Source organism: Aedes albopictus, chromosome 1 (genome assembly GCF_035046485.1).
Source record: "Aedes albopictus strain Foshan chromosome 1, AalbF5, whole genome shotgun sequence".
Taxonomy (NCBI): domain Eukaryota; kingdom Metazoa; phylum Arthropoda; class Insecta; order Diptera; family Culicidae; genus Aedes; species Aedes albopictus.
In genome coordinates this window covers 172,668,275-172,695,403 of record NC_085136.1, presented here as the reverse complement: position 1 = coordinate 172,695,403, position 27,129 = coordinate 172,668,275, and the positions used below count along the sequence as shown (strand labels likewise).

The 27,129-nt window shown below is 44.0% G+C and overlaps 3 protein-coding genes across 3 annotated transcripts; 1 reads left to right on the top strand and 2 right to left on the bottom strand.

The window, feature by feature from the left end:
* Nucleotides 1-809: 809 nt before the first annotated feature.
* Nucleotides 810-15,699, bottom strand: LOC134289828 (uncharacterized protein K02A2.6-like). Its single transcript, XM_062856411.1, has 2 exons — nucleotides 15,217-15,699; nucleotides 810-860 (listed from the first exon to the last, which is right to left on the bottom strand). Exons 1-2 carry the CDS (start codon nucleotides 15,697-15,699, stop codon nucleotides 810-812), a joined length of 534 nt encoding a protein of 177 aa, XP_062712395.1.
* Nucleotides 15,700-15,702: 3 nt separating this feature from the next.
* LOC134289822 (uncharacterized protein K02A2.6-like) lies at nucleotides 15,703-17,490 on the bottom strand. Its single transcript, XM_062856403.1, has 4 exons — nucleotides 17,437-17,490; nucleotides 17,239-17,364; nucleotides 16,456-17,196; nucleotides 15,703-16,260 (listed from the first exon to the last, which is right to left on the bottom strand). Exons 1-4 carry the CDS (start codon nucleotides 17,488-17,490, stop codon nucleotides 15,703-15,705), a joined length of 1,479 nt encoding a protein of 492 aa, XP_062712387.1.
* A 5,405-nt stretch (nucleotides 17,491-22,895) lies between these two features.
* Nucleotides 22,896-23,981, top strand: LOC134289818 (uncharacterized). Its single transcript, XM_062856398.1, has one exon. It carries the CDS (start codon nucleotides 22,896-22,898, stop codon nucleotides 23,979-23,981), a length of 1,086 nt encoding a protein of 361 aa, XP_062712382.1.
* Nucleotides 23,982-27,129: the final 3,148 nt, after the last annotated feature.

Here is a 27,129-nt window from a genome sequence, read left to right as displayed (position 1 = left end):
CGCAGTGCATTAGCTTTGGGAAATAAAGACGCACATCAAAAGTTACATTGTCAACCATGACAAAGTCAGGAAGAACTGATCCAGCGAACGTTATTTTAAAACAGTTTGAATGAACATACTTTGAATCTTTGTCATTCAAAACTAATTTTGATAATCTATTGCATTCCAAAACTTGGACAGGTGCAATCGAATTATTTTTGAAAATACCCATGCCAAATTTTCTAACATCATCACAATCTAATGTTTCATCGTATATAACTCCATTGATTTCGCAAAAATCACATGGAGCATATACACGGTATGAATTAATAAAAAGTTTAGATTCAAGGAGAGAATTTGCATCCTCTCGTGAACTAAAAATAACTCTCAATTTGTCTAAGGAAATTTTTTTGATTTCCTTGACTGAGGAATATTTTTTATAAATTTCAGATGAAATAAGCAAAACATTGATAGGTTTTTCTTTTTTCCTGAAATAAACCACAAATGGTCCATCAAATGAGGGAGGATAAACTTTAACACGAAATGAATTCATATCAGATGGTCCTGGAGGAGGATCCCCTTCTTTCGAAACATCAATATCCATGTAAAACTATATATACTAAATAAAACTACGATGAATAAATAAATAAATAATAAGAAAAGTACTTAACTTGATAAACAGAACGTCTAAGGGACACAGCCAACACCAACACCAGTCAATTTGAACTTGAAACGCCAAAATTGCCAACGTTAACTGGAAAACTTGAACAAACTTGTGGGGGGGGAATACACCTCGGGAAAACAACTCAGGATCCAACGAAACGAAAATCCTAATCAGCTACAAACTTCTCTTCAATCCAGTACCACGGGATGAAATTCACCTGAAAATGGAAAAAAATGACAAGCGCGAGAAAAAAGACCTGTAACCTGGTCAAGGCCTACTTACCGCAATCGTTCGTGATCTCTTGGTTGTCTATGAATCAGGGAGGCCAAGCGAGGGTTGAACACGTATCTTCATGGGGTCCGTGTCCAGAGCCAGATCAGCGCAAGTCGGGAGTGTTACATCCGAGCCTAGTACCCATCAAAAATGATGGACAGATGAAGAACGTATCCGGAGGCCTGCCAAGGTTTTACCGGGACGGAGGCAGACGCACCATTAGCCCGCTCGCCGTTTCAAGTAGGTGTCACCCTTCCTTACTCAGGAAGCAGAATGGCACGAATGTCAGCCCATCGTCGTCATCCTATCCGTAATCCGTAGTCCGTTGTCGTTTGCGTTGACCAGTATGCCATAATCAGGATGTTACTGGCATCGATCCTGATGTGCCGATTGGCACTCCGAGTATTTGGGCTAAGGCACTTTGGAAGCGGTACCAGGTCGCTTGTACAGAGTTGCTTGCGGATGTGTGGCTTTTTATGGAGATCCAACAGAGCCCACTGTTGAAACCCCGCCACATCCTAGGCATCCTCTGCTTGAGCTATCTGGAAACCAGAAGCTCGGTCACTCCCCGAAAAAAGAGCCAAAGGTGGTAATCCACACGGATGTGTGAACGATTTTCGCTTAGGATGAATTCCCAAGCTGCCACCAGCTGTGTGTGTGTGTGTGTGTGTGTGTTTTTTTTTTCCTTCTAAACCATAAGGGGATAAATCTGCTCATCAGACACCCTAACAGGAAGGTTAGGGTAGTGTGGGGATGAGGCCGTCTTCTACAATGCCGGTAGAAGCCAGGACTACTCTCTCCTCGACCCACTAAAACACATTCCTATGGTCGCCAAACCCTACGTCTCTCCGGAACCACCAAGAAGGTATTGCTTCAGAGAGGGGCTAGTGCATATCGCACCCTCAAGGTTAGCTGCCGTAGCCTAGCAGCAACGAACATCGATGACTCGCTCTGGAGAGTCCATCACGATAGCATGCTGGCGCTTAGCCAGTTTCCCGAGTGGTCCTCGCCACTCCCTTTGTCCTCGGAAGGCGGGCAGGGTCAACCCCGCCCGCGCCCTACTGCTGAGCGGACATCAAGAACTGATGCCCACGTGCAACCCGATCTGACCTGCCCGCAAAGGAAGGGTATCACTACCCTTCAGGCCCTATCAGATGCACCCGTAGGTTGCAGACAGCAGGATCTCACCTACCCCGACCCTTGCCGGGGACCCCTTTCCAACCGCGGGCTCAGATCCAACCCAGTAGACCGACGCCACGACAGCACCGCTACCGGGACTTCCTCTCCGCGGCTACATAATCGCTGTAAGGGTCGATCTCGACCGCAGGGCACCGGTATGACCTACGAAGCCGACTTCGAACCCCTGGACCACCTCTTGTACTGCATCTGGACTAGCCATTCTCCGAGTCCACGCGCCACCTCCTCTGTAGCTCCCAGACGATATGGGTGATAGCCGTTGAAACGGCATTCCAGCTAATCTCATCCCTACACATTCTCTGGACCAAGTTGTCCGGAGTTGTGTCCTCCCCGCATGTGGCAAGCATGCGGTCACGCATTGTGCGAAAACGCGGGCACACGAACAACACGTGTTCCGCCGTTTCCTCTAAACCATTGCACACTGGGCATTCGGGAGAATCCGCATGCCCGAAACGGTGTAGATACTGTCGGAAGCAACCATGACCTGTAAGGACCTGTGTCAGGTGGAATGAAACTTCCCCATGGCGCCTATTAATCCAACTATCTACCCTCGGTATCAACCTATGGGTCTACCTTCCTTTGGTGGAACTGTCCCACGCGCGCTGCCATTTGACAATAGAGGCCATCCTGACAGTCTTGCGTATGCCTCTTGTGCCGCGCATTTCGAAGCACTCCATGTCCTCACTGATAAGAATGCTGATAGGCACCATACCAGTAATGACACAGAGAGCGTCGTGTGACACGGTACGGTACGCGCTTGCAACCCTCAGACACATAAGCCTGTAAGTACTTTCCAGCTTCCGTCGGTAGCATTCAGTACTTAGCGCGGTACCCCACGCCGGGCCGCCATACCTAAGTATGGACGTAGCAACACTAGCCAGAAGCTTGCGCTTACTGGCGTACACCGCTGAGCTATTGGACATCATCCGGGACAGTGCCGCAATAGCTGTGGAGGCTCTTTTACAGGCATAATCGACGTGGCTACCGAAGGTAAGCTTATCGTCGATCATCACGCCCAAGTGCTTGACAGAGCGCTTCGACAGGATAGTGCATTCTCCTACACTGATCTCCGTCTGCTGCGCCGACTGCATGTTGTTAACAACCGTCACCTCTGTCTTGTGGTGAGCCAGCTCCAGTTTTCTGGACCGCATCCACGCCTCCACAACCTTGATCGAGTGGTCGGTAGTCAACTTCACCTCCTCGATCGTTTCACCGTAGACTTCGAGCGTAATATCGTCGGCAAATCCGACAATCACCACTCCCACTGGGTACTCTAACCTCAACACCTCGTCGTACATGACATTCCATAACACCGGACCCAGGATGGAACCTTGCGGGACTCCTGAGGTTATGTGAAAGCACTTCCGACCCACCTCCGTGTCGTATACTAGTACGCGATTCTGGAAGTAGCTTCCGAGAATATTGTACAAGTACTCCGGTATCCCCAGACGCAAGAGCGCATCGGCAATAGCAGCCCAACTGGCGCTATTAAATGCATTCCTTACATCCAGAGTCACTACCCCGCAGAAGCGAATTCCCCTCCTCTTAGGCTCGAGTGCTTTCTCGGCGGTTTTTGTAACCGACAAGATAGCGTCTACGGTGGACCTCCCCTTCCGAAAGCCATACTGGTTGCTCGAGAGACCATTTACGCCCTCAGTGAACTTCAACATTCTATTGAGGATGATCTTTTCGAGCACCTTCCCCGCCGTGTCAATCAAGCATATTGGTCTATATGCCGACGGGTCTCCGGGTGGTTTCCCCGCCTTTGGCAATAGTACCAGGCTCTGCCTCTTCCAAGCTTCTGGGAAAACTCCCTCGTCCAGGCATTTCTGCATAGCAGACCTGAACATCTCGGGAGCTTCTGCAATAGCTACTTTTAAGGCCAGGTTCGGAACTCCGTCCGGACTTGGGGCCTTACCTACGCTAAGGGACTTAGCTATCCCCGCAAGTTCCACATCGGTGACCCTTTCCTCATCGCCAGCCCCAGTCCCCGGCTGTCCTACGAAAGGAGGCCAAGGACTAGGATCATGACGCGGAAAAAGTCCTCCAATGATCCCCTCCAACATCTCTGGAGATTGCTCTGTAGGAGCCATCACACCTCTCGTCTTGGCCATAACGATCCTGTAAGCGTCACCCCACGGGTTCGTATTGGCACTCTGACAGAGACCCTCAAAGCAGGCCTTTTTGCTTGCTCTTATCTCGGTCTTGAGCGCGGCTTTTGCAGCGGCGAACACCACCCGCCGTTCGTTTCGCTCTTCCTCTGATCGTGCTAGCTGCATCCGCCGCCTAGCCCGTAGGCAGGCGCGGCGCAGGTCCGCAATCGCGTCGGTCCCCCAGTAAGCCGGTGGCCTCCCATTTCTAGGGTGGACTCGCCTAGGCATGGTCGCATCACACGCACGTGAGAGCACCGCTACCAGCTCGTCGCCGTCTAAACCGATTAAGTTTCGCTCACGGCGGAGCGCTTCCCTAAATACCTCTTCGTCGAAGTATGATGTCTTCCACCTACGAGGGCTTGGCCTTGGCCTAGCCGCCTCTTCTTCTATCCGCTGTCTGCTGTTGTTGTAGTCGATACTGTAGCGAACCGCCAGGTGGTCGCTGTGAGTGTAGCCATCATCTACTCTCCAGTTCGGACTACTTGTTAGGCCAGGACTACAAAAGGTCACGTCAATAATTGACTCCGCTCCATTTCGACTATAGGTACTCTTGGTACCGACGTTAGCCAAGTCGACATCTAAGATGGCCAGTGTTTCTAGCAGGATCTGACCCCGCTGGTTCGTGAAACGGCTTCCCCATTCCACAGCCCAGGCATTAAAGTCACCCGCTATTACCACCGGCCTTCGCCCTGTTAGCACGGTCGTTAAGCGGTCCAGCATTTGCGTGAACCGCTCGATCGGCCACCGCGGAGGCGCATAACAGCTACAGAAGAAGACCCCGTTTACTTTGGCGACCACGAAGCCCTCATATGTAGTAGACACCAACTCCTGCACGGGGTATTTACCCGTCGTCCATATCGCCGCCATTTTCCTGGTCCCATCCGAGGCCCAGATGCCGTTGCCGGCGGGTACTCGGTATGGGTCCGAAATGATGGCGATATCCGTCTCCCACTCAGAAACCGCCTGACAAAGCAGTTGCTGAGCCGCATCACAGTGGTTCAGGTTCAGCTGCGTTACCTGCACTGTGATTTGTTGCTCACTGCGGCTTTCTTAAAGGCCGGGCACCCTGGACCACCCATCGCATGTCTGTTTTTCGAGGTTTTCCCGGTACAGATCATGCAGATGGGCGGACTCGTGCAGCTTTGGGCCTTATGGCCTTCAGCGCCGCATCGCCTACACAGTTTGCGCCTGTCGGGGCCTTTGCAGTCCCACGACTTGTGTCCTGGTTCCAGACACCTGAAGCAAACCTCAGGTGGCTCGTGGAATGTCAGGTGACATACACACCAGCCCACCTTAATACTCCCTACTTTAACGGACTTTTTAACGTCCGCCACAGGTAGCTGAACCAGAGCTATCCTTTTTCTGCAACTTGGCTGATGGCCCTCAGCAACCATGCTCCGTCCATGACCTCCGCCGGCTGGCTTGCCGTGGAGTGGACAGGAGCTCCCACGCTTGAGCTGCGTAAGCAGCTTCCAGCACCTGACTCCTCGCTTCTCCTTGTAGGAGACCTCATCAACCCACTTCTTGCGAAGGGGTTGATCGCACCGCTACTTCCACCTGTATTTTGATTCTTAAGATTTTTACTCATATTTGATTCCCACGAGTCGCACGAGAAAGAATGTCCACCACGCCAGAGCTCTGCATTAACGCGGTAAGGGACAGCTTACTGTGGGGGGTGCCCAGGTGCCCCACAGGCTCCGTTAAAGATCGAGCATCTTTTTCACCCCCTCGATCACTCATTCCTCGGCACGGGTCGCTTGACACCTTGAATTGGGGTTAGTAGTCCTATTCTTAGCCGGCAACTACGCGGCTGACTCGCAAGCGGGGGGGTGCGTCAGGCCCCAGGACATCCCTGCTGCCCTGTGTGTGTGTGTGTGTGTGTGTGTGTGTGTGTTTGTGTGTGTGTGTGTGTGTGTGTGTGTGTGTGTGTGTGTGTGTGTGTGTGTGTGTGTGTGTGTGTGTGTGTGTGTGTGTGTGTGTGTGTGTGTGTGTGTGTGTGTGTGTGTGTGTGTGTGTGTGTATGTGTGTGTGTGTGTGATCCAACTAACCCCCAATGTCCGGCAGTGGTATTATGGTCCGGCAGTGGTATTATGGAAGAAAGTTTTCTGCAATATTATTTTGATGCTATTGCAAAAGACTTTAGTCCGGGAGTTAGAAGGTGATAGCACAGAGAAACAGACGTCACACTCTCATCGCTTCCTATCGATCACCTTTTTAACGGTTAATTCAGTAGTTATGATTCGGTAGTACGTCGATTGGCCACTCGCGGTGCTGGTATCGTTTTTGCTCCTGTTTGACGTTTGCTCACTAACCGCCATCTAGTGGCGGCCCGGCCAAGCACAGTACATTTAGCATTGGGCGATTACGTTTTCGTGACGATGTTTTTAATGAAATTTGTTCTAAGTGTTACGTCTGTTTCTCTGTGGTGATAGCTCTATTGCAGATTCAGAGACTCATTTCAGAATGGCTGGAGATGCACGTCCATTCAGAAGTCACTTTCACTAACAATAAGCTCCGCATGTGTACATTACCGTTATCATTTGGAGAATGATAATGCAAACACACTTCCTGATTCAAAGACAATCTTTGAAACTGGCGCGTATCTAGTTAATTTTATTGTAGTAAAAGTAATCAGATTGATTGATTAATTTGTCTTTATTTAAGAGACTTTCAGCCCTTGGCTGGTTCGTCTCTATTAAAAGTAATCAGAATATTCTCACTGGAACTTATCCAATCCAAGGTAGCGCTGCCATCACCATGGGAACGTCTTCATTGTGCATTCAGGCTTCCTCTTCGTCTTGCCACCGTTGCGCTTGCAGTCAGTCATATTTGAACACACGTCACTTTAGCTCTCAGGAAATTATGAATGAGGGATGATTCTGTAATCCCTCTAGCGAATCACTGATGACATAGCGGTAGCTTAATAGCTACATATGTGAAAAAACACGAAACAAATCTGCAGTCTTAGTGCCTAGTCTAGTCTAGTCTAGTCTACACATACACAGCCATTCATTGAAAGAATCCTGGAGAATGATGGAATCGACTAGTTCCATCATTCTTCTTATTAATGATTGCAGTACATTGGAGATGCATTACAAGCATTAAAGCGGCCAGGCCTACTGTGTAGCGTTTTTAATACAACAATAATGACAATGATTGGGGACATCTCGTACCAACCGCTCAGTTTATGAAAAATCAAAATTAAAATATGGTAAGATTCGGTGGGGGTGACGATGCTAAGAAGGTTAATGTCACCCCTTGGTCCTTGGTCCTTCCGGGGATGGAACACAGGTATTTAATCCATGTCCTGGCCCTTATGCCTAGGCTTAAGCGCCTTTACTCGCTCTCTGAAAATAAGCTAAAAAGTTATGATCCCATGACCTCTCAATGTTGGCCCATCCTAATGGCTAGTTTCCACCTGATAAGTACTGTGTAAAAGGATAGGACAAGTAATGCTCACGTAAAACTTTTGCAATCAAAATTACTTAAACGTTCGCAGTTGATAAGTAATTCGCAGCCAGAAAGCTATTTGCCAACAGATGGCACTGTCATGCGATGCTGTCAGTCATGTTGTTGTTTTTCCGTACGGAATAATATGTCGATGTATTATTCCGTGAGTAAAAGGGACATTTCTCTTTCTTTGTGTTTCTTCTTTCGCGCCTGCGCGTTCACAGTGTGCATTAGTATTTAGCCGTGTCGCACTAAAATGTGTACTCCGTCGTCCCTCAGCATGGCTGCATCTGAACACGAAATTGAATTTCTTGAGGTTGAATAATTTGCCGTTACGTAGTTTAAAAATTTATAAAGACACCCCAAAACTGAATTGTTTATAAATAGTTCGAGTGTTGAAAAAAAATTAAATGGCATTTGAGTTTAGCTGATAAGGAGACAATGATTCTAAAAACTGTTGCATCATAATCATTTCATTTCGTTTGTTGAATGTTCTATGGTGCACTAGAACCTGGGAAGTAAAGATGAAATTTGGACACAGAAAATAATGTATAGCTTTTGATTGCGTTCACAAAATCAAATATTTTTTTGACCAGGAATAATATATAATGTGTAGCTAATACCATAACAATGGCAACAAATTCAGTTTGATTTTTTTTCTGTTTATATTTATAGGTATCTTAACTTATAGCTAATTCTACACTTAGGAATTCAGTTTGATATTGGCGCAGGTATTGTTAATATCATAAAATAAGATTTTAGCAATTTTTTTCACCCGTTTTAAAAATTGTGTAGGTTATAATTTTGATGTAACTCGTCAAGACGTCTGAAAATTTGACTCGAAGTTCTTAACAGAGTATCAATAAACTGATAAAAAAAATCTCAAAATCGGTTCAGTACGTTTTTCTAGTATTCAAAACTCTTTAAGCGATATTTTAGGTACATTTTAACCATTTCATTCCGTGTGTACTGTTTTGTTTGTACAACTGTCATGACTGTTCCGATTTTTATTAACATTTGAAATTGTAAAACCATTATAAAACTGTTCTTAGCCAAATTGCTTGAAAACTTTTCAAGTTATAACTGTTTGAATGTCATGATACAAAAAAAAACATTTTTGCTTATTGTGACTTTGTGCCACATATGCGGCTAAAACTTTATTACGGCTAGATCAAATTGAATGAAATTTTTACACAATATTTCTACATGTATACTTTACATACAGAACAGTTTTGATTGACATCGGTTCAGTATTTTTGGTTCTAGAGCTATAACGGTGAAGAAGTGATATTTTTAAAAACGTTCGTTAGCTCAAACTTCTCAAATGGCAAATTTCTTGTTTCAACGATATCTCCACCAATATTCAACCGATTTTGATGAAATTTGTATGGTATTAGCTTTACGTAATACACTATTCCTGGTAAAAAATTAGTCATTTACCATTTTATTAGGAATTTTTTCTGAATTCCAGGAATTCGTTCCGAGATCCCTACGAGAATTGCTCTGAGATTCCCTCAGAATTTCTGCTTGGGATTCCTCCAGAAATTCCTTCCTAGATCTCTCTAGAAATTAATTCAGGATTGCTCCAGGAATTCTTTCTGGGACACCAAAGGGAGTTCCCTTAGAGATTCTTCCAGCTTCGTGTTTAGGATTTGTTCAGAACTTCCAGGAGTTCTCTCTAGGATTACTCCTGTAACTCCATACGGGATTCCTGAGATTCCTTCATGGAATTCTCTAGAAATTCCTTCCGAGATTCCTCCAGAAGATTCCTATGAAATTATTCTAGAAGTTCTTTCAGGGATTCCTTCGCGATTTTTTTTTTAGGATTTCTCCAGAACCTTTTGGAATACCTTCAGATTTTTTATCTGGGAAGAAACTATTGAAAGAATCTCTGAAATCGCTCGTGTAGATATTCCCTACAAAGCTGCTGGAGATATTCCTTAAGAAGCTGTTGGAGGAATTTTATAAGGAACTCAAGAGCAAGTCTTGGAGTACTTCCATAAAGAATAAAAAACTTCTGGAGTATTTCCATGAACAAAGTTTAAGAAACTTCCAGAATGAATTCCAGAATATGTAATCTGCAAGGAATCCCAGTAGAAGTTCTTGAAGGAATCCCGGAAGGATATCCTGGATGAATTATTGGACAAATCTTAGAAGGAACTCCTGGAAGAACCTTGACTTATTTTCCAGGAGTCTGGAAGTTCTGAAGAAATTCCGGAAAGAACTTTTGAAAAATTCCCGGAAGATACCCCGGGTAAAATTTCTGGAGAGGTCCCTGATGCCACCCCTGGTGTAATCTTAGAAGAAAATCCTTGAGAAATACCAGAAGAAACTATGAGAGGAACCCATAAATTTACTCCTAGAGGAAATCTAGAAGGAGTTCCTGGAGGAATCCCGGAAGAAGATAGAGAAATTACAAAAAGAATTCTTTGAGGATTCACATAAGACACGCCAAGAGAAAACCTAGAGGAATCTCAAAAAGTTGTATCTTAGAAAGAACTCCTGGAAGAATCACTGAAAGAACTCCAGGACGAATCTAAGAATTAATTCCTGTGGAAATCCTAGAAGGTACTCCCCGAATAAAACGGTATGATACATTAATTGTACAGCGTATGTTTTAGTAATTATTCGTGCTATCATAAAGTGGATTATAAATCGATGATAAGACTAGTCGTTTTGATGATAGCATTTATCATTCCGGGAGTTTTGATGATAGGCCGAATGGGTTGTTAAGTATCGTTACCATTCAAAAATGCCAAATTTCCCGAACAAAAATTTTGCAGAATCATACATGTTATAATCGCTCTATCATCTACTTTATGATACGACGAATAATAAAAACAAAACGGAAATATTTCACCAAATCTACTTTACCGACAGGAAAAAAGCACACCCCTGCGGGCACTTGTCGGACACTGTCAAGTTTGGCGACGATTATGTGAATCATTGTTTACTTCGACGGCGTTTTTTATTTGAAGGATCGGGAATCGAACCTGATCAATCTGTCTTGATAATTTCTCCTGTGGTGTTTACGCACGACACCAAACAGAATCTGTGCTCGCGGTTGACCGAAATGCAGTAATGTTGTAAAGGCGCGAAGGACAAAAAAAATGTTAGGCAGGAATATTCTTTGATCTATCGCAGTGAACCCCAGTGGAAACCGATGCCGGAGCCGATACTTACAGTGCAGTGACGACGGATGGACGGAGGATGTGCACGGGAATATATCTACCACCTGCGGCATGTAAAGTTTCCCATGTTCTTCACAAAACCGTGGTAGCGTGATCAAGAGCGTGTTAGTGTTGGTAATTAGGAATTGGTTACCAGGAATATTTTTTTCAAGCACTGACGGGCTTGCTGACGAGTTAGATCACGGATTTGACTAGGATTACAAGGTGTGTTTGTTATAATTCATCATATTTGCATTTCGATTTTGACTGTACGGTCTGAGTGCAGTAAAAAGGCTTTAACTATTGATTGCGGTCAGCAAATTCATGAATAACTAATTATTAAAAATTATTCATGAATCATAGAAGGAATCGTTATCATTAATAGTACGATCATTGAAAAGTATTTATTGATCTAATTTCAAAGACTTGAATCATTCAATCATGAATATATTATTATATCTATCATTACTATTCCACAAATGAACATCCTATAATATGCACGATACCATGAACCATAATTTTCTATTCGGGTCTTGAAATGATCCCTAATTGAATTTCTGCGGAAATCTCCGAATAAATATCTGAGTGAACCCCGAATAAAAAATACTTAAGAAATCCCGAATGTAATTATTGTAGAAAAGTTTGAAAAAACTCCTGGTAGAATCTTAGAAAACACCTCTGGAGAAACCCGGAAGGAACTCCTAGAAGATCCCAAAATTAAAAACAAAACAAATAAATAAATCCTGAATTAGAAGGAACGGAGAATCCCGTGCGAACTTCTGGTGGATTTTTCGGTGGAACATCTGGAAGATTTTCAAGAGGATTTTCCGCGAAACCCCAAAGAAAAACCTTCGTACGGAATGCCAAAAGATTCATCACAAAGAATCTTTCGTGGATCTTCATTAAATTCCCCGTGAAGCTTTGTCCTACCTCGAATTTCGTCTCAAACTCCACAAGGTAACCGTCAGAGTTCCAGCAGAATTCCTCCCACCGTAGTCTGAACTCCAATATTGCAGAATTTATAATTAGTATCCATCCATAGTTCTCGCTGTAATACCTATAAAAGTTCCCTCAGATTCCCAGCGCAATGTCTCTCATTAGCATTTCCCTTGGAACTCCGTTGAAATCTCACTATCTGGAATTTCCCCATACGCGCGCAAAAATTAAATTTAAATTTCAATCACACTTCCTGAGGAAACGAGCGAAATTTCTTTAAGTCCAAATCGTAAACAACAAGGCCACGAAACGCCACACGAACAACGAACAATTTATCTAGCAACCGCCGTATGCAGTGCCCTATTCTTCACATCCTTCTTACAGCATCGTTTCGTAAAAATGCTGTCGGTTAAACAAATGTCAAAATTACTCACGGAAAAAGGAGGAATTTTACTTGAGCGCTCTACTTGGGAACTGGAAACTTACCATAAAAATGTAAATTTATTTTACGATTATGAATCTCCAAACTGATGAAAGCAATCAAATAGGAAAGATCTCACCGGTTTTACTGGTAAAAGTCCTGAAGTTGAAGCAGTTTGCGCTCGATCCAATCAGCAAAGTCATAACTTCCGGAATTTCTCCCAGAGGGTACATGCACACTTCAAATAACAATATCACAATTCCTTTGCCCAACACATTTTTCCCGCACTGTGTTTCCCTTCTTCGTCACAAAGCCGCACAACTTCTAAAAATTTGGTTCACTACCTTGAAATAGAGTTTTAACAGCTTGTTTCTATGATTTTTTACGTCGTCGTCGATTTGCATGCTGATTGTGACCGGCTCGCGTTCCTTGAATCCAAAATCGTCATACTCACGATGGTTGCTCTAAATCGCACGATTTTAAATTATTCTCACTGTTTAAATCTACTCACGGTGCAAAATTTTAAAAACAAATTATATCCACGGATTGCGTAACACTGTGTAATTCGAATGGAAAAACTCCATTTTTTCGGCCGAATCTAAAACCGAACGAGAGCGAAAAAACTTGACAGCAAACCAAAAACTCGACCGCCCGCGCGCGTAGCCTACTGCGATCTCTTACTGTTATACAATGAATCAATCACCTCAAAACTTCATGATACAAATAAAAAAGTTATTTGAGAAATTGCATCCCTTAAAACCCCACCAGTTTATGAAACTAGTCGTTTTTCACAAAAATTGTCGTTGTTCGAAACCACTTTAGTAAATAATATTAAATATTTCACCCTAGTTTCGTTTGAAATGAGTTGTAGGACATCTTACGATTACTCACATATTTTTCCTAATACATAATATCTCTGACCTTACAAATAAATGTTTCAATGGTAGCAAAATTGAGAAAAAGCAATGCCGTTCTATTTTTGATGTCTAGTGTCCAGTTAAAACCGTATTTTCATGAGTGGTAATCCTTACATTATGCCTTTATCTCCAACACACATTTGAAGCTAATTTGGAATTAGTAAATCAATTTTTATACGGTCTGGCGATTTTTTAAAGTAGTATGTGAAGTTGAATCCCTTAACACCCCATGAGTTCTTAACACCCCATTTTACGGTACGTAATCAATCGGCGTGGTAATTGCCCGAATAAAACGGTATGATACATTAATTGTACAGCGTATGTTTTAGTAATTATTCGTGCTATCATAAAGTGGATTATAAATCGATGATAAGACTAGTCGTTTTGATGATAGCATTTATCATTCCGGGAGTTTTGATGATAGGCCGAATGGGTTGTTAAGTATCGTTACCATTCAAAAATGCCAAATTTCCCGAACAAAAATTTTGCAGAATCATACATGTTATAATCGCTCTATCATCTACTTTATGATACGACGAATAATAAAAACAAAACGGAAATATTTCACCAAATCTACTTTACCGACAGGAAAAAAGCACACCCCTGCGGGCACTTGTCGGACACTGTCAAGTTTGGCGACGATTATGTGAATCATTGTTTACTTCGACGGCGTTTTTTATTTGAAGGATCGGGAATCGAACCTGATCAATCTGTCTTGATAATTTCTCCTGTGGTGTTTACGCACGACACCAAACAGAATCTGTGCTCGCGGTTGACCGAAATGCAGTAATGTTGTAAAGGCGCGAAGGACAAAAAAAATGTTAGGCAGGAATATTCTTTGATCTATCGCAGTGAACCCCAGTGGAAACCGATGCCGGAGCCGATACTTACAGTGCAGTGACGACGGATGGACGGAGGATGTGCACGGGAATATATCTACCACCTGCGGCATGTAAAGTTTCCCATGTTCTTCACAAAACCGTGGTAGCGTGATCAAGAGCGTGTTAGTGTTGGTAATTAGGAATTGGTTACCAGGAATATTTTTTTCAAGCACTGACGGGCTTGCTGACGAGTTAGATCACGGATTTGACTAGGATTACAAGGTGTGTTTGTTATAATTCATCATATTTGCATTTCGATTTTGACTGTACGGTCTGAGTGCAGTAAAAAGGCTTTAACTATTGATTGCGGTCAGCAAATTCATGAATAACTAATTATTAAAAATTATTCATGAATCATAGAAGGAATCGTTATCATTAATAGTACGATCATTGAAAAGTATTTATTGATCTAATTTCAAAGACTTGAATCATTCAATCATGAATATATTATTATATCTATCATTACTATTCCACAAATGAACATCCTATAATATGCACGATACCATGAACCATAATTTTCTATTCGGGTGCTTTGTTTTCGAATAGGATGAATTTGGGATTGTAGGATTACTAAGACACGTTGACCCTACCAGGAATCCTCGAAGATTTTTTTTTTGACGAAATTTCAGAGGAACTTCTGCAGGAATCACAAATAAATCCTGGAGAAATGCTTGACTGAGATGTTGAAGGTAACTTTGAATGTTTTTTTTTTCGGAATGAGAATGAGAGTTTTTCGAAAGAATTTCTAAGGAGTCTGATCAACAGACACAATAGAAATTTTTAGAAGAGTTGTTAGAGGAATGCTAGCAAAAATTCCTGAAAAAATCCTTGGGGAAACTCGTAGAGTAGATGAATTCTAAAGAATTCTTTGGAAGAAATCCAGAAGGATTTTTGGAATGAATTCCAACAGAAGTTCCTCTCAGAATTTTCTTCGAGGAACTTCTGTATTGATCATTGGTAGATTTTTTAAAAACTATTATCCAATGGATTCTTTTGAAATTTATTGGAGGATTTCTAGGATGAATCTATTAATAAAACTTTAGAGAAACTCCTTGAAGAGCCCTTGCAGATTTTTTTCAAAAAAAAAAAGCGTTGCAGTAATTTTTGAAGGAATCCTTGGAGAAATTTCTAAAAGAATCTTTGGAAAAATTGAAATCCTGAATTCGCTTCAGGACAGCCCGCAAATTGCGATCGTGCTCCTCTTCAGTCCGACCGCCGATGATGACATCGTCAAGATATCCGGAAGTGCACTCCAGACCGGCTAGCATGGTATCGGTGATCTGCTGGAATGCCCCAGGTTGGACTTCCACACCCGGCGGGAGGCGGTTGTAGGAATAGAGGCCACGATGCGTATTTATGGTGAGCAACTTACGGCACTGCTCGTCAACTTCCACCTGCAAGAAGGCGTCGGACAAATCGATCTGGCTGAAGTACTTACAGTTAGCCAGCTTGGCGAAGATGTCGTCGGGCAGTGGAAGTGGGTACTGATTTGGTTGGAGAGCAGCATTTAACCCAGTGGAATAGTCTCCGCAAATTCGGATGGTGCCATTGGCTTTGCGGACGACGACGATCGGAGCTGCCCTCTCCGAATATTCGACCGGAGTGATGATATTCAGCTTCTCCAGCCGGTCGAGCTCTTGGTCCACGGCGTCGTACATCGCCTACGCAACCGGACGCTTCGGGTAGAATACGGGTCGAACACTTTCTTTCAGCTCCAACTTCACTTTCGTTTTGCTGTACAAGCCGAGCTGCTCGCTGAAAACGTTGGGGAAAGACGACTTGAGTGCAGCGGTCGTCGTAGGAGAACCCAACACGTGGCAACAGAAACTGTCCATGGGCACGGACCAGAGGTTAAAGACGTCCACCAGATCCGCATCGAGTAGATGGAGTTTGTTCTCGGTGACACGGATCAACGCACGCTGTGTGTTTTCGTCGATGGTGACGTCGCACTCGAATTCCCCATCGAGTGACAAGATGTTGCCGGACGCTGTCTTCGCTTTCACCGTTGAGGCCGATAGTGCAGGGCTGCCAAGCTTTTTCCAACTTTCCCTGCTGATTACGGTGATGTCCGAGGCGGTGTCGAGTTGCAGCCGGATGTCCGTTCCGGATAGGCCAACGGAGACAAATCTGCGCCGTTGCTGCACGCTGCACACGTCGACAACCACCACCTTGGTCGTGGTTCTTTCTTCTTCTTGCTTCCGGGTCTCCGGTACTTTGCACTTTCACAATAGCCTTCACGGTTGTCAACTTGGCCACAGTCGAAACACTTATGCTTCCTGTAGCTGCAATCCCGGGCGTAGTGTAATGCACCGCAGAGCCAACACGCGTAGCTTGGTCTCTGGACGGCGTCACTGGAAAAACGTCTTGGAGATTCCCGGTCATGCTTCGAACCGCTTCCCACCAAACTTCCTCACCACTTGTACTTCGCTGTACGGAGCCTGAGATTCAATCATCGCGCTGTCGTGCTTCAGATTGAATAAGCGCTGGCACTCTTCGGAGAGCTGCTCCAAAGTGACGTCGTTGTTGTACTCGATTTTCGTGAGGATACCAGTGCGAATCTCGACGTCGTTCTCCGATTTCAGGCCACACACGTACACTAAGCACTTAAACTGCTCCTCGGTGAGTTTCCCCAGTTCAAACTTCACGCAAGCCTTGTTCACCCTGCACGCGAACGCCACATGATCCTCAGTGGGGTTCTTCGCGATCTGCAGGCATCGGTATCGACGGCTGATAACCGACTCTTTCGCTCCAAACAGGCTCTTGAGCTTGACAACTGTCTGAGCGAAACTAAACTCATTTGGAAGTTTCGGGAGAATATAGCTCACGTACCGTTCATGGTCCGATAAACCCAGTTTTCGCATAGGCAGGCGAACTTTCGCTTCGTCGTCCAACCTTGCAGCATCCTTCTCGAAAAGGTCGTCGTATCGAGAGTACCAGGCCGCGAAAGTAGCGTTGCTTTCGGCCTCATACCGGAATTCCTTGATATTGCTGGCCAAGGAGTCAAGGATCTGTTCCGGGTTAGGTGATACTTGCACGTTAATCGACGACGAGATGCTGCGAAAAAGCTGCTTTCTGTCGTCGTCGGACTGCTGCTGCAGCTTAATCACCTGAGCCATGATTTGTTGCTGTTGCATCTGGCTCTGGGTTATCGATTGCTGCATGATATGCATAAATTGGATGAGCACATCATTACTAACCTGCGGCGCTTGCGTTTGGTGGGGTGGGAAGGTTGGGAACTGCTGCTGAGCCGAAGAAACTGGAATGAACGGCTGCTGATGCTGGTGTGTCGTCACAACGGGCACAAAAATCTGCTGCTGCTGCTGCTGAGGGTGAACCGTCGTCGTCGTCGACGTCGCGGGGATAATCGGCTGATTTAATTGCCGTTGATTAAACACTCCCGCGGGGTCAACACCATTTTGCCCGTCACGATCGCTACCACCGTCGGCCATCGCACTCCACTTTCGCTTCTTCCGCGCGGGTGACGAATTGTTGGGTGAGTTTTTGTCGACGGAAAAACTACCCTCACTCGCGAATACTTGTCGCCACTTTTGCACCGCGGAAATCCCCCGATAATTACTTTCGGATCGTCCCTACATTGGGGATTAAAACGCGCACGATAACGATTAAAACAACTTATTTAATACGACACGTTAAAGGTGCGAAACGAATCACATTGCGGGACGTAAACAAACTGATACATTCTATACAAAAACAATACAACGACAACCACATTACGGCCCCTTAGCGTGTCATCGCAAAATGGCTTCTTCAAAATCATTGACCGAAATCAACTTTACACAACATTGCACCAATACATATTTGTAAAAAATCGATACTTATCTTATTCTATAAAATAATCAATTTCACGCGAGATATTCGGCATAAAAATGTATTCACGATTAACGATTTGTTTCGACCGCACTAAAATGTGGTTGGCGGTGTTTACCCACCGCAGTACCAACGACGACGACGGCAGCGCAGTGATGTCTTTTGGCGCGCACAATCATCGATCATTGCACGCAGTGATGTCGATCCTGCTGGCCAAAGCATCAATGAAACTGATCGAAATCAATTAAAAAATCCAGTCAAACACATTGGTTATGCGTCATAAAATCAAAAATAATTTGTGGGGTGATTATTTTTTAACATTTTACCACAATTGGGTTCTTTAGGGGTATCCAGATTATTGCATAATCGGAATCTCCGTCCAAAAATTAGACGAAATCCAGAATTCCATCATTTTTGGTGCCCGGGAACTATTTTTAAAATGCATTTAAAGTTTGTATGGAGAAAATTTTTTGTTCGGGGTGAACTGTCACTTTATCGATTGAACTGTCATTCTAGCCACGGAAATTGAAACTGTTTTGTTCATTTAACCATCAAAACGAAGAAATTGGAACGCAATAAAATCACCTAATACTCAGAAAAATGAGCTCTTTCGATTAGGCTAAAGAAAATGGCAATATTTAATTCACTAAACAACCCAATTGTTAGCGAAATAAGCAAAGCATTATAATTTACGAAATCTTCACCAAGCGGTCCGCCAGCACTGCTGTTGCAGCAAACATAAACGGTGGGAGAGCGTACCAAAATAATTCGATCATTTCTAGCTTGTTACATAAAACATTTAACATTTTTCGTGACATTTGGATATGTTTCCTTGTTATTCATTGAAGCAGAGTAGTTTACTGCTTGAGTTTCTTTCAAATGATTCATATTCTCGAAATGTTTACATTGGAGGTACCGAGACAAAGAGGTGCTATTTTTGTTTGTTTGTTTATGGAATGGGTATAGAAAGGCTACACCTAGGGCTACACAACTACTATCGTGCTTGATGACTGTTTGGAATAAGAATCAAATAAGAAGAGCAAAATTTGAGCTGACACGCTAAGGGGCCTTAAAAGTATTCATTGATGCGTATCTCCTAGAAATCCTCTACATAGGCCAGTAGTACACAGGGTCAAAAATTTGACAAGGAAAGAACTCAAGAAACAACATCAGTTTGACACTAATGAAAATTCGATCGAGTCAAACAAGATGTTTGAGCATTGGTTTCTTTTTGGACAAATATTTGACCCTGTGTACTAGCAGCTATAGAGATGAGCGGAAGTTACATACATCGATTCGGCAACGCTGTTTGTTTTGTTTACAACAGCTGCCAACACTTGCTACAAAACTAGATGTTCAAACTTTGTGCGTGACTTCGTTGTGGTTCAAGTTGTTTTGTTTACATTTTCTAATTATGGTAGAATTTTTTTTTTTCAAAATTTTGTTGAAATAGCGGAGCAATCGAAGAAATCTGAAATTCAATGCAAAAGTGTTACGCTAATCATATCGGCAGAAGTGAAGCAAGAAGCAGCAATGGAAGTTTTTTCGACAAGTGCAGCAACAAAAGTGTCATAAGCATGAGCTTTTGAAAGCAGAATTAATAAATTTTTATCTTTTTACTAAACATACATATGCCGCCAATATCCTCTCTCCTCTTCTTGGCGTAACGTCCTCACTGTGACAAAGCCTGCTTCTCAGCTTAGTGTTCTATGAGCACTTCCACAGTTATTAACTGAGAGCTTCCTCTGCCAATGACCATTTTGCATGTGTATATCGTGTGGCAGGCACGAAGATACTCTATGCCCAAGGAAGTCAAGGAAATTTCCTTTACGAAAAGATCCTGGACCGACCGGGAATCGAACCCGTCACCCTCAGCATGGTCATGCTGAATACCCGTGCGTTTACCGCCTCGGCTATATGCCGCCAATATCTCGATATTAAAAATAAATATTTTTAATTTATTTAGTTCCGATTGCAATACCGTTCGAACGACGCCTTCCTACGAACGATAAGCATGTTCATTTGGCTCACACTTTGACAGTTCTCTCTGCACGATTGGCTCACAATGGCCGCCTCCGCAGATCTCTTTACTAGTATCTCCAGCATCACACAGTGACAGCTATGTTGCCGAGTGCGAGCCCAGCGGCGTGCGCAGTACCGGTTGGTACGGCGCTATAGGGTTGTCCTCAACACTTTATGGTAAAATTTCAGTAGTTTATCAAACTTAGAGAATTTTTAAGTGCACGAAATATGGGCACCTCACGGTACTTGGTTTTTTCTGGATTTTTCCAAAAATATGTCTTAAACCAAATAAATATAAAGCTATGTGCTTATGTTACTCTAAAGTTTTTGTTCATGTCGTAGCTGTAAATCAATTTTTTGTATCTCTACTCTGTATTTAATGTATGAAATAATTGTTTACTAAATGTGTAAAAAATGTGTTAAAAAAATAGTGACATTTTTTCAATAGTTTTAAGTTTTTAACCCTTATGTGGCCGGCAGGGTACCCGGGTACCCAGCACCCATTTAAAATACACGGTGTAGAAAAAAGCAAAAAGTTTGCCGGCCACATAACGGTTAATATCATTGGGGCTACTGATAGTCTATCGATGTAAACACAAATAACTACATAGGTAAATAAAAAAATTCGAAGGATTTTTGTCTTATAGATTTGAAGTTTAAAGAAAATGGAGATTTAAGTAGGGTCTTGTACCATTTGGGCAGGTGTACCTATTTTGGGCACTTGCCGCTATAACTAAGTCAATTTCAAACGGATTGATTTCAATTTTTGTATGGAGTTAGGCTCGTACAGTGTTAACATTGATGAAAACAGTGTTAGTAGTTTGAGGTCTGGACCAGAAGTGATGTTTATTTTTCTGTTTATCTAATGTCACCCTCCGCACAACCTACTACATCTCTCCTCAACTTTATTTAAAATTTTACAATATTGTGAGCATAAATCATTCAAACTTATGTTCCTTATAGCTAGTAAAATATTCTGTTTGTGAAATACATTTAGTGTTGACATTAGTTTTAAGTAAAACTTAAATTCATAGAATATACTATTTCAGACTGTTTTATGACGATTTTCTCGTTCCCGTTCGTTACCCTTTGGTAGTAATCTTTGAATCTTGGAATAGATTGAAGAATCCGCCAAGCAAGAAACTATTCTTGAAATTCGACCATCGTGTTCACATCGACTACAGGAAATGATTCGTCCAATCATCCACAATCTGCAACCGTTCAATCTTCCATATATGGGTGGTCGTCTACTTCCATCTAAATGTGGTTGGAATTATATATGCAATTAATTATTTATAAATATGAAGCCATTTCTATACTTAGCTCCAAATACCTTCCTCTCCCCCTTCTCATCAGATAGTATAACCAGGTTTCACCTACCATTATAAAACTTCATTTTTTTATGATGATTATCTGGTAATTTATACATCAGCGTATTCACTACAAGCAGCTATGATGTATGTTGCGAACATTAGACGCGACACAAACATTTTTGCTCGGGCACTGTCGACGCCCGTCGTCGGCCCAACCGTCGTGACCACGCGAACTGGTTGCCTTGGCAACTATTCAACGAACCGCATCGCAGCAAGCGAGGTTCAAATTTGAATTTGCAGGAGAGTAGTGAAAATTTTCCACCTGCGAGCACGCGTGCAACTGAACACTCTGAATTGAAAATTAAATTGTAAATTGCTTTTGTATGAAATAAGTTTGAATAAATTAGTTTTAAATTCCAAATAAAGTGTGTAAGTGATCAATCGGCGAGAAACGAACCCCTGTGAAGTAGAAGTAGTTTTGGTGACGTGACTGTGGCGCAAGTGAGTTGGAACCTGAGCCGAAGCCAAACCTGGTGCTTTCCTTACCCCCAACACGCTGCCCAGAATCCAAACGTCCGTCTACAGGTGAGCGATTTTGTCGGTCGATTCCGATCCAGCCAAGCTGTAACATTTGGTCCTTCTGTCCGTCTACAGGTGAGCGATTTTGTCGGTCGATTCCGATCCAGCCACGCTGTAACATTTGGTCCTTCTGTCCGTCTACAGGTGAGCGATTTTGTCGGTCGATTCCGATCCAGCCACGCTGTAACATTTGGTCCTTCTGTCCGTCTACAGGTGAGCGATTTTGTCGGTCGATTCCGATCCAGCCACGCTGTAACATTTGGTCCTTCTGTCCGTCTACAGGTGAGCGATTTTGTCGGTCGATTCCGATTCAGCCACGCTGTAACATTTAGTCCTTCTGTCCGTCTACAGGTGAGCGATTTTATCGGTCGATTCCGATCCAGCCACGCTGTAACATTTGGTCCTTCGATTGCCCATGACCGGTTTATATGGCACAGCAGGTACGACGGTCTGCTAGAATAAATAAAGGTTTAGTTCCTAAGTATCTAGATAATTACATAGTTAATATTCCTAAGCTAAGCAACATGCTTCGTACTCCACCCAACGTATCGAATGTGAATCCCCACGTGGGGGAAAACGTTGCTACTCAACCGGACGCGATTCCGGAGAACAAATCTGTCGCCTCTGGTGCATCGAGAGAACCTGCGAAGTCAACGAGAACTCGAACATCGCGAAGGAGCAGGACTGGCAGTCAAATCAAGCTCTTGGACCTGGAAGAGCAGAATGAGGAGGCTGAACTGCGAGCTTCCATCGAGCGGGACAGGATCGTGGCTGAGAAGCAGCTTGCTGAACTGCAGATTCAACACGATCTGGCACTGAAGACCGAGCAGCGAAAAGCGGAGTTCCTGAAGCGGCAGCGAGATCGCGATTTGAGGAAGATCGAGCTGCAATCTGACTCAAGTCACCGATCGGGTACATCGAGCAGATCGAGTACCTACACCGACGTCTCGAAGCGCGTTGCAGATTGGCTTACCGAATCCGATAAGGTCAGACCAACCAACGTGCATGAATCGTCCCACTGAATAGATCGTCCGTTCCTACCACATCGCGATGCAAGGAATGCGTCGCCCCCCGACGTCTGGAATGCGCCGCCTCCCGGCATCCCGTTGGAGATGTCATCTGCAGAGATTGCAAATTGCCATTCCGACCTGGTCGTCAAGGAAGCCGCCGAACAGCTGTGCTGCACGGCATTCAGAGAAGAAAGGATTGATCTACCCGACATCGCCAGGTTCTCTGATTTCAACCGATTGTTGAGGTCGACCGCATACTACCTGAAAATGAGGAAGCTGTTAGTATTGCCGAAACACAAGAAGCCTGAACGATTAACAATCACTGTAAGAGACATGGAAGAAGCTAGGAAGACGTGGTATAAGAAGGTGCAGTCAGAGGCCTTCCAATCCGAACTGCGCAGCCTGAAGACGTCAGGTTACGTGAAGATTAGCAGTCGGCTAAAAACTTTTTCGCCGTTTCTCCAAGAGGGAATCATCCGGATGCGCGGTCGCGTCCAAAACGATAGCAAGCCGTTCGAAGTGAACAATCCAGTGATTCTGCCAGATGGACACCCGTTCTGTACACTGCTGATCCGGATGTACCACATAGCCAATGCACATCAAGGTCTGGAAACCGTAATCAACAACGTAAAGGAACGTCACCGTATTTTGAAGAGCCGCTCGCAGGTGAAGAAGTACACGATGTCATGTGTGAAGTGCCGAGAACTGCGAGCCAAGCCAACCATTCCACAGATGGGAAATCTGCCGCCGGAGCAAACTACCCCGTTCGTACATTCTTTCACCTGTACTGGCATCGACTACTTTGGCCCGCCATTTGTGAAAGTCGGCCGGCGTTTTGAGAAAAGGTGGGTTGTTTTGTTCACCTGCATGACGTCAAGAGCGATACATCTGGAGGTAGTGCCATCGCTCGATACAAACATCTGCATAATGGCAATACACTGTTTCATGGCTATACGTGGACTGCCGCAGTGCATCATGACCGACAATGGGACGAACTTTACCGGTGCCGATCAAGAACTGAAATCACTCGTGAAGTCACTGGACCAGCCGCAGATCGAGGAGACGCTGAGCGTAAGAGGTGTGCAGTGGAAGTTTATACCACCTGGTGCTCCACACTTTGGAGGGTGCTGGGAGCGATTGGTCCGTTCCGTTAAAGCGGCACTTGGTGCTACGGACAGCGTTGTGTGAGGCGATGAACACCGTCAACAACCGACCATTGACGCACGTTGCAGATGATCCCCAGGATCCAGAATCGTTAACACCCAACATGCTGTTGCTCGGACGGAACAACGTGATCCAATTCGACCACGATTTCGATGAACGAGACCTGGATTGTCGTGCCACCTACAAACATTCGCAGGTCTATGCGGATCGTTTCTGGCGCAGGTGGGTAGCAGCTTATCGTCCGGAGCTGATTCGGAGTCGCAAATGGCCGGATAACAGGAAGTACCATGAGTACAGAGTAGGCGACTTGGTGATGATTGTGGGCGAAAATTTGCATCGAGGTAGCTGGCCAAAGGGTATAGTAGAGAAGGTCTACCGTGGTCCGGATGACAAAATAAGGACGGTGCGAAAACGAACGTCGAAATCCACGTACAAGAGGCCGGTCACTAAAATAGTATTGCTGCAACCCATCAGCTCGCTTTCTGGCCCGGAGAATGTTGCGAACATTAGACGCGACACAAACATTTTTGCTTGGCAACTATTTAACGAACCGCATCGCAGCAAGCGAGGTTCAAATTTGAATTTGCAGGAGAGTAGTGAAAATTTTCCACCTGCGAGCACGCGTGCAACTGAACACTCTGAATTGAAAATTAAATTGTAAATTGCTTTTGTATGAAATAAGTTTGAATAAATTAGTTTTAAATTCCAAATAAAGTGTGTAAGTGATCAATCGGCGAGAAACGAACCCCTGTGAAGTAGAAGTAGTTTTGGTGACGTGACTGTGGCGCAAGTGAGTTGGAACCTGAGCCGAAGCCGAACCTGGTGCTTCCCCTACCCCCAACACGCTGCCCAGAATCCAAACGTCCGTCTACAGGTGAGCGATTTTGTCGGTCGATTCCGATCCAGCCACGCTGTAACATTTGGTCCTTCTGTCCGTCTACAGGTGAGCGATTTTGTCGGTCGATTCCGATCCAGCCACGCTGTAACATTTGGTCCTTCTGTCCGTCTACAGGTGAGCGATTTTGTCGGTCGATTCCGATCCAGCCACGCTGTAACATTTGGTCCTTCTGTCCGTCTACAGGTGAGCGATTTTGTCGGTCGATTCCGATCCAGCCACGCTGTAACATTTGGTCCTTCTGTCCGTCTACAGGTAAGCGATTTTGTCGGTCGATTCCGATCCAGCCACGCTGTAACATTTGGCCCTTCTGTCCGTCTACAGGTGAGCGATTTTATCGGTCGATTCCGATCCAGCCACGCTGTAACAATGTACATTACTCAATGTGTTAATTTTTTTCTGAAATGAGACTCAAAATAAAGTAATTTAAATTTTAAACATCCTATTATCACTTAATGTGGACTGACAATACAGAATCTTCTTACAGCACGTGGTAGACCGGAAATCTAAATGATCTCAGGCTGCTTTTTCCATTGCAGACTGAAACGTGAAGTTTCCTTTTCATGTCCCTTTACCATAGATGGACTAAAGTCTTACTTCCTATATCTCATGGTAGACTTAACTGCCAAATGGACTGAGATGGATCTCCTACATTTGTATATTTATTGCAGACTGAAACATTCCGTTTCCTTTGCGTATATCCCTTTACCATAGATGGACTGAAGTTTCACTTCCTACATCTCATGATAGACTGGACTGCCAAATGGACTGGGACGGACTCCTACATTTGGTCTTTTATTGCAGACTGAAACAATGTGTTTCTTTTGAATATCCCTTTACCATAGATGGACTGAAGCCGAGCTTCCTACATCTCATGGTAGACTGGTTTTTGAAGCGGATCACTGGCGTCGATCGAATGATTTTCTCGTAAGTAAACCAATTGAATTCATTAACTTGATCAATTAATGGATGTCTTTTTTCATTTTCTTTTCAGTTTGTTATTTTGGTGATGGAACGCTGCAGGAGGAGTGCCGGAACCGGCCGGATCCTCGCCTCCAAGGTGTTTGCTGCCGGACTTCACCAGCAGAAGCAAAAATGGTCCGTAAATTTAAAACAAACCGCTCGAAAATGCACTGGAGGAAAGGATCCCCGTAAGCAGCTGGCCACAAAGACCGCCCACAAAAGTGCTCCCTCGACCGGCGGTCCGCGGCGGCGGAGTGAAGAAGCTGCATCGTTACCGGCCGGGAACGGTACCTCTGCGAGAAATCCGTCGTTACCAAAAGTCCACCGAGTTTCTGCTTACTCCGCAAGTTGCCGCTCCAGCGTGGGAGTGTGAAATTGCGCATGTTTTCATGACTGATATGTGTTTGCAAAGAGCCGCCGTTACTGCCCTGCAGGAAGCCTGATCGGATTGTTCGGAAACACCATCTGCGATCCACGCCGAGCGCATCACCATCATGTAACGGACATCCAGCTGTCCCGGCGCATCCGTGGAGGAAGAGCAGGAGGAAGTGACCTCGGGGGAAGTGTGAAATTATGTTTTTACATTTGATGTACAGTTAAAAAAGCCAAAATGTCATACTCAGGACTAGGGTGAATAAAATTGTTAACCTAATCATAATTTTCGTTGTATTTTACTTCTTCTTATCAAAAAGCTTTAAAGAAAACAAACATTTACTGAATTTCGGTAACCATGTATGCCGAAGTTTTCGGCAATGTATTGCCGAACCACTCGTCAAAGTTTGACAGTTGATTTTTGTAAAGTTTGCAGACTAGTCGGCAATTTGAACTTTCACCGAGATTTTTACCGAGCTCTCAGCTGTTGGATTCTCGGCGATTTATTTTGCCGGCCTCGGCAAATTAAATTAAGTGTGAGCGTTCATTTCGCCCCGAATCGACTACAACATTGAAATTGCTATTTTTAGTAACTTCTGATCAAAAATATAATACTTTATCCATTGCTAAATCTGCGTATACATGTAGATAAGCTAACATTTCACTTGTTTGTATGGTGGACACACTCAAACACTCGTAATGCCTTATTTGCTGCTGCTTCGAAATTATAAGAAATTCACCATATGAAAAACATACTTCAATTTCAATGATATTTTGGTTATTTTGAAGGAATATAAATGGTACTTTTGAAAAGTAGAACAATGACTTGTTCCTTTACACTTATGCATTAAACGTTTTACATAAAAGTCAACGGTTTCGGCAAAAAACAGGGGTGTCCATTTCGCCCCGGGTGTCCAATATGCCCCTAATCCCCCTATTTGG

Excerpts from the sequence above, each read along its gene's own strand:
- LOC134289828 (XM_062856411.1), bottom strand. The coding sequence starts at position 15,699 with ATGTACGACGCCGTGGACCAAGAGCTCGACCGGCTGGAGAAGCTGAAT. Across the intron at positions 861-15,216 it reads ACGATCGCAATTTGCGGGCT|GTGAATTTCATCCCGTGGTA; the intron begins GTCCTGAAGCGA and ends TTCCATTTTCAG.
- LOC134289822 (XM_062856403.1), bottom strand. The coding sequence starts at position 17,490 with ATGGCCGACGGTGGTAGCGATCGTGACGGGCAAAATGGTGTTGACCCC. Across the intron at positions 17,197-17,238 it reads ACCAAACGCAAGCGCCGCAG|CAATCGATAACCCAGAGCCA; the intron begins GTTAGTAATGAT and ends CATATCATGCAG. Across the intron at positions 16,261-16,455 it reads CGTACAGCGAAGTACAAGTG|TGCAAAGTACCGGAGACCCG; the intron begins GTGAGGAAGTTT and ends CTATTGTGAAAG.
- LOC134289818 (XM_062856398.1), top strand. The coding sequence starts at position 22,896 with ATGTCATCTGCAGAGATTGCAAATTGCCATTCCGACCTGGTCGTCAAG.